At 42.8% G+C, this 7,908-nt stretch overlaps 1 protein-coding gene across 6 annotated transcripts in view; it reads right to left on the bottom strand.

Annotated features, from left to right (window-relative positions):
* Positions 1-293: 293 nt before the first annotated feature.
* ATP8A2 (ATPase phospholipid transporting 8A2) overlaps positions 294-7,908 on the bottom strand; it is a 311,854-nt gene continuing 304,239 nt past the window's right edge. For all 6 annotated transcript variants that reach the window (XM_064409174.1, XM_064409175.1, XM_064409177.1 and 3 more), the window contains one exon: positions 294-6,619. In XM_064409174.1, the coding sequence (XP_064265244.1) occupies positions 6,522-6,619 (98 nt within the window). In that variant the 3' untranslated portion in view covers positions 294-6,521. The remainder of the gene's footprint in view (positions 6,620-7,908) is intronic.

The raw sequence follows: 7,908 nt of genomic DNA, 5'->3' as shown, positions 1-7,908 counted from the left end.
AGAGAGTTTTCCCCCTGAAGACACCATTCAAATACCAGCATCTGCTGTCAGCTCATCAGTATCATTCTTATTTTGCCATATTAGCCTTGCATTTGGGGCCTGATTTGAGACCTATTAAAGGAACTCAAGCCTTGCTCTAATGAGCAGGCCCTTAAAACACACCCAAAAGGCTGCAAAAAAATAAAAATAATCCATTCAACAGCTTTGCAGACTAAATCTCAAATGTATTTAACACTGAACTCTTGCTGCAAAGCTTGTGGGGGGATAAAACAAACAAGCCTCGGTCTGCTGGATTGCTTTAATAAAAGGTTTATTGGAAATATTTTTGTGCAGACATACAACAGTCAACAATGCTGTTCAAAGCTACAAATTGTCTAAGTTTTTTGAACCTTCTAAAATACAAATAAATGACCTTCATTTGTATTCAATCTGAGAGGGAAACAAACTCCACTGTAATGCAATGCTGTATTTAAACTACCAGAGGACATTAATAGGACCTGAAAATGGTAACACTTCTAGAGGAAAAAACCCACACACCACTGCTGCTCTGCTGGGAGCCAATTAAACATCCCCCCACAGCATCACTCCTCTCTGCATATCCAGATTAAAACGTCCCCATCTGAAACAATATTTAAGCAATTCGAGTACAGATATGACAGACAAGCGGGCACGTGACTTGGCTCGCTGATGAAAAAGATGCTGTTAAAGATCCTGTCACTCAAGACGCTGAATATTTGACCTCCCAGTGCAATGGGCTGCACTTTGGGGGCAGGAGGAGGGACAGGGGGAGGTTTTCAAGTCAGACAACTCTTCCAGCACACACATGTACACAGTCCCAGAGGGCTTGGCTGCCTCACTACTTTATAACTGGAGCCCTTAAAAAAATTTAAAAATATAAAAATTGAGCAACAACTTTGAGCAACTTTCCAGTCTATGAACTCTTGACGGTAAGAACAGCAAGTACCCTCATTCCCCTTCTGAATCAACATACCAACCAGAAGTGCAGAGGAGAGCATAAGCACTGTCTGGTGAACTCCATGTTTTCTAAGAAACCCAGCAGATGTTTTGAAATTGATTAATTTATGCCAAGACGACATCTGGAACATCTTCACAGGAAAACCACCCAGTAAGGTAGTTAGAATTTAAAACAATCATGTCTTTCTGTTAATGTTGGCTTTTTCCCTTGGCTTCATTGCTCCATAATTACAAGGGTGCTGACCTTCCAGCTATGCACAGTGACAGTTTGGCAATATATTAACACTTTTCTTCATTGTTAGGCTTCTGAGTAATTGCCCAGAGCTGGGATTGCCCACACAGAATTTGTCATTTACCAACTTCTGTTTCTCTTTAGTAGCTACAAAGAGGTGTAAAGAGAATGGACCTCTTGTGGCAGACTTCAGGAGAACTTATCTCACCTTCTTCATACATAAAGAAAGGCTTTGGATAAACACCAGTACTCAGCCACTTTACCTTCTGTCCACACCACACAGCAGGCCCTGAATCCAAATGAAACACCCCTGGGCTTCACACACTATCACAAAGAGATGCAGGTGCCCCTTGCACCAGCCTGAGGGACAGAAACCCACCCAGGAGCAACACCTAGAGTCCCACTAACTATCCATGATGGAGCGTCAGTCAGGACTGCAATAATTCCAGTGTTCCCTTCTGGTGAGTCCATGAGGCAAAGAGGAACCAGTAAACAGTTTAGCAATCTTCATAACCCAGGAAATAACCTACTAGAGCCAAAGTATGCTAAGCAGGGAACACTTCTGGCAAGGACTAATTCTAAGTCCAGGACTCAGATTGGTACCAGACAAACTCAGCTTCAGGAGGTAACAGTGCTTCACAAATTCTCAACTCAGCTCTGCTCCCTTCCCAGAGCCACAGGAAGGAACCAAAGAAATCAGCTTTATCACAGCTCTTCACAGATGCCTGAGGAATCTCTCCCCTCACTAACCTCTAACAGCAGCACTGGTCTTAGCTGATCTATTTTGTTTCCCAGTCCCTTCACCTCTCCAGACAGCCCATCCAAAAGCACATTCCTGGCCAGATAAACTCAGTCAGGCTGTCTAGGTTTCCTGCAGGTCATTGAGAAGCAAACACCTTTGGGATTCACTTGTGTGGCCAGCAGTGCAGGGCACTTTCTGGTTTTCATTTGCCAACAAAGCTCAAAGCCTCCATTAATCTTATCGGTACATATGGAAAAAGTACCCATATGGATTTATTTTGTCGTCACCTATTGTACTGACCTGTCCTGTGGCCTTCTCTGGACACACAGCTCTGGTCACAGATGCTGAAATGTAGTGAAGCCTCTCTTGGGTGCCTACAGGATACTGGGAAGAGGTGAGTGCAAGAATCCTTCCTGACAGGACAGAAGGGCTGGAGGCTGAGGAACTGTCTGGAGGCTGAGGAACATGTATGGCCAGTGCCACATTTTAGAAGCAGTTGCTACCCAGATGTACCAGGTACAACACAGATACAGCCAGATTCTCCTCTCCAACCCCTCAGGTATTTCATACCATCACCATTTCTTGTTACACTCAACAGAACACAAAGAGCTCTCCTGCAACCTGATTGAAGTTTAAGGCATTGATACTGTGTGATGATTCAAAACAAAGGTAAAACACCCTCAGTGTTTAACACTAATTAGAAATCTGATAAACCCAAGGTGCTTCTCAGGGCCAAGCACCCACTCAATGCCTGCTCTGCTTCAAACAATAGCTGTGAGAAGTACACTCCTCTGAGCATTTAAAGATTAAATTAAGTCATCAGTTATAAAATCAAGGAAGAATGTAAACAGAGTATTACTAGTCTTCACTGATGACTGGAGGCAACGTGAAAACAGAAGATTTAGTGACTTAGCCCAAAAGAGCAAACTAGTTCTGCAGGACAGGGCAGTGTAAGGACTGTGCACCTCTCAGGCTCAGGGGTTGTCCATAGAGGGCCAAGTTGCATCCTGTGTGGCCACTGACCACGTCCCCACGTTTCACATATTTGCATAAATAAAACTTTCTCTGCTTTATTTATGATTATTATGACTGTCTCCCAGCGAACACGCTCCAGTACATGCTGTAAAAAATAATGTAATCTTAGAAGACTTCCCTACAGCATCTGCTATGAGCTGCTGGCTGAGGCAGGGGAAGAGACTGCACAGTTCTGGCCATGCACTAAGGGGTGTGTACTCTAGTAAACTGCAGATTAGCGAGGCTTGACTGTTATCTTAATTTACAGCCCAGATAGTTCATGTTAACTCTACACACATTTTTAGGTATATTAGCAGCTTAGTTTGACCCAGATACTTTTATTGGTTATTCACCATTTCTCCTTGACAAGTTACTACTGACTTCCCATTCTAGCTCCCTACAGCAAGACCTGAAGCCCTGTCAAGGAAAAGAAGTCAACAGACTCCTCAGCAGGGCTCAGAGCAGCTCAGGCTCCCGCTCACCAGATTTAAATTGCTACTAGGCAATCATTAAAGGAGCAGCAGCTTCTATGCAAGCTGCGATTATGGTGTTATAAAAAGCAGCAACCAGAGCCAAATCTAATTCAGGAAAATCACCACTTCCATCTGAATATCCAAACCCATCTCCCTTGGTCAGTGCAGAGAGCTGCTCAGGAAGGGCTTTTCTGATCAAGGCTCAGCAGTTAAGTCTGGACAGTCACGCAGAAATCCCCCATTCCTTCTGCTCCGATACCCTGTCTAGTTGATAACATTTTCACACAGGACTTTCAAAGGCTGCTGTTACTGCTCCGTGCATTTGCCCTAATGAACAAGGAATTCTGTTGATGCAGAGCAGCTGTCATTCTCCTTCTGCTAACACAGCACCCGAATGCACCTCATCACTGCTCATCAAGACAAGCAGCTCCAACACCCAGTCTGCAACACATTACAATACATTAATTCCTGTAATGACTCCAAAGAACAAGAAGAATGCCAGGTCTTGACCTGGGTGGGTTCTACCTCAGCTAGAGATTAAGGCCATACAGTGATGATAAAGTCTGACCCACTAGCCCCAGTGTCACATACTGTATAGCCCTGTGACAAATCCCATGTGCAATTCCCATTGAGCTGACAACCAACACACGCACCTCAGTCTAAGCCACCATTCACTCTAGGGAGGGTTTTTGTTTGTGACACACACTGACCTCAATTTACAGGGAGGTCAAAATGATACAGCCCATAGTCTGCACTAATAAAATAAATCACATCAGATGACAGCTGCTCCTCCCCAGCACCTTTCATTACGTTCTGCAAAATTTTGTTGCCCTAAGTTAAGAACAGAAAAAACTCCAGAATCCCTTCTATTCTCTGCTTAACACATTTACTTGCCATTCTTCATTATCCAAAGGCTTTTAAAAGTTTTTTTTTTTTCTGCAGCCTCATGAAAAGCCTCCAAATTGTTTACATGCCAATGTTTGGTGTGTAGCTTAGAGTACAAAGACTAAGCTGATCTCATTTTGCCTTGGTGGGAAGTTAATTTTCCTTGTGTTTTTACAAAAGGAAGAAACAATTAGCGGTTCTGAGGAGAGGCTTACACCACACATTTCCTAAACAGATTTGGTTTCTAAATAAAAGGAAGTGTTTAACAGGTTATATCAGCATTAAGATTTAAAAACTCCTGGGACCAGGTTTACTCTCCCCTTATTTATTATCAGCACCAGTATTTGTGCCTTTAAACAAAATTCCTCTCCCAGAAAATACATACATCCACACTTGGCCCCTTGACATTCATGCCTATGGCAAAATTATTTGCACGTTTCCCTTATTGCATAATTGTCTCATTAGCACTGCAAAAAGAAGGTGATGACTTTTCCCTCTGTGCCATCAGCCTAATCCAAGAGCAATCCTGACCGGTGCTGCAGGAGCACAATTTGCCTTTTCTAAAACAGAAGGGGACTCTGAACCTCTGAGGTGGCACTGGAAATTGAATTATAGCACTTGAGTGCTGGCATTTACTCGCAACCCTTAAGGAAGATTAAACCATTAGGCCAGGCTGGAGCTTTCCTCTCCTTTGCTGAACATAAACATTCATATTCAAATTGCTTTCGGATATATTTAAATCAATAAAAAATTCTGGATGATGGTCAATAGGGCAAAAAACAACGCCAACTTTTTAAATACACAGATGTAGTATATACATTTACTATGAAGCCTGGCTTAAACACAGCAGTATTTACTTTATACTGTTCAGAAACATGGCTTGGCGACTAAAATTAATAGAACTTGTCTGGAGGACAGCATAAGGTTTCTAAGAGCTCTTTCAGCTTTAACTTATGCCCCAGTATTTTGCCTTTTTTTTCCCATTTTCTTCAAAATCTCAATCTATGCAGCAGCACGTCTGTCCCAGTGGCACAGCAAGGCCTTGGAGCCAGCATTCCTTCCAGGGCTCACGGGTCTGAGTGTTTTGGGAAGCCTGTTGATGGATCAGATCTAGAAGAGAGACTGGTTTGGCTGAACAAACAAACAGCAGGTCTTCTCTTCACAATGGCCAGCTCTGTGTGTGTCCATGTGTGTGCACACACGTGTGTAATCCCTTCCTGCCCTCCTCTGCAAAGCTCTCCCACCTGGCATGGGGAAGGCTTCTTTAGGGTTACGCTATCAGCCTCCTATGCAGATGTACATCTTATCAACACATCTGACAAGATGGTACCTTTAAATTGAAATTCTCACTGTTTTGTTCTACTATAAAACTGGGAATGGGGTCATGGAGGGAAGCCCCAGGCTACATTTGAAGTGCACATCCAAATACATCATAAAGCGTTATGAGGAGGCACCTAGTTGAGTTCATCTTGGTGTACAATGCCATGCACTCGAGACAGCTGCTCTGCCAAGCTCTGACTTCCACATCCTGGCTGTGTGAGTAAGCTATTAGTTGGGTTTCAGAAAGCTAAGATAGAAACCCCAATAAATCCTGTAAGAGGGCAAGAAATAGTCTAAGTAGTTGATTGCTATCTTGTGTTATTCTGTCCTAAGAAGGCTCCTAAGCATTTTTAGCTACAAACTGTGTTGCAATCAAAAATTTTACACCAAATGGTCTGTTGAAAATTTCAGCCAAATTAATTAACAGTGAATACAAGAAGGAGTAAAGTCTACATGCAGTCGTGTGCACTTGGTCTGTGTGTAACAAACAGGAAATCTCAGCACCCCATTCCAATTAAGCAAAGGCTGATTTCTCATGGAACATAAATTTTCTACTTTTCCCCCAGAACAACCTTATGCTGATCTTTTCAATAGTGGTAAAACATTGTTTTTAATTTCACACCTCACATAGCACAGTCAAATGCTTCATAACAACATAAACAAAACTTTAGGCAGAGCTTTGCGACTGAAGTCAAACAATGATTTCCCCCCCACAATACGCACTCAAGGTTTGCAGGGAGAATACAGAAACTTCTTGGCTAAGGCCACAGAAATGAGTTCTCTTTTGGCTGCTGCCGCCAGACCTAGTCATGAATGTGTTAACAGTGGATGCATTGATCCAAATCCCATTATTCCCACCACCCATCAAGTAAAGAATAATTTATTCTATTTCTGTTCTCCTTTTGGTTGTATCGTAGGATCGAACAACTTGCGACTGGGAAACAACACCGTGTTCTTCTTGAGAAAATGCATACCCATCTGAAAAAGCAGAAGAAGAAAAAAGAAATCAGTCACTGGAGTTGAGCTCAAGAGCACAGACCACTTTTAGAAACAGTTTTAGGCATCACAGAAGTTATGTGATTGAGACTACAGTAATCTTAATTTCTGTACTGTGCTTCTGATGGTAAGAGCTGTGCACTGTATTGCCCACGTGGCACAGAAAAGGTGCCTGCCACCAGCTCTGTCCCTCTGCTCCCCTCCCCAGGCCAGGACAGTGCCCACAGTCACCAATACCCTCTGAGGTAACCTAATCAGCTACAGATTGATTTGAACACACTCCCATAGTACTCCCATAGTGGCAGAGCTTCTCTAAAGACTCAACAGAGAAATAGAGATTTGCATTTCAGCTTGACTCCTCTGAAGTCCGTTTGATACCAGCAGTTTCTCTGGAGATAGGTGGGAATGTCTAGCCCACAATCAGATTTTTCTCACATCTTCCTCTTAACTCCCCTCAGGATTTTTTTAACAGTTTTTCAAGTGGAATCTGATGAATGAAACTCTTGATTCTATCGACCAGTCACTTATATTTTGCATAGAGCAAACATACATTCTGGAGGTGTCTATTTTGTTAATCCTGCTAGCTAGAACAATCCTGTGGTCTCCCTAGAAACTACTCAGATGAAAATAACTATGTGCCTGATTTCTTTTAAAGTACTGTGGACAGGCAAGTGACATTTTCTGTAGCATCTGCAGAACACCACAATGCTGGTAAAACAGTCATAAATAGCTAATGGGCCAACATGATGAAACAGCAGACAGATTTGCAGATGTGGCCCCACAGAAAATTCTGAATGGAAAACTATAGCAAAGGAGAGGACACCCTGAGTCACAAGCACAACAGGAAATCTCTGCCAGTAAGTGGAGGGGATTCAAACAGAAATACATTGCTCCAGTCACATATCCCTCAGGGAAGTGATTGCAGGACAGCAGGAACCTTGATTTGATTACATGACCAATCATCCCAGCATCCCATTTCATTTTCCCTGAGCGGTTCCATGCCAACACACATACTGCTACAGAGGCACAGGTTCGTTTTTCCTCCCTGTAGCTGAAGGTTCACAGAATACATTCATGAAGTGCAAACAGCCTTTTGGAAAAACTATGTCCATACTGGATCATTGCAAAGGAAGTACGATGCACAAAACACTCTTTCATTTTAAAAAGGGTAGATTCACACTTAAACAAACACCTCCACTGGGTTTGTTCCGTGTGAAGGGCCAGCATCCTGTTAGCATTTTTTGGCTAAATTCTCCATGGATAAGTCAACT

Source organism: Passer domesticus, chromosome 2 (genome assembly GCF_036417665.1).
Source record: "Passer domesticus isolate bPasDom1 chromosome 2, bPasDom1.hap1, whole genome shotgun sequence".
NCBI classification, from domain to species: domain Eukaryota; kingdom Metazoa; phylum Chordata; class Aves; order Passeriformes; family Passeridae; genus Passer; species Passer domesticus.
Note: the sequence above shows the minus strand (reverse complement) of the source record. Positions and strands in the feature narration are given on the sequence as shown.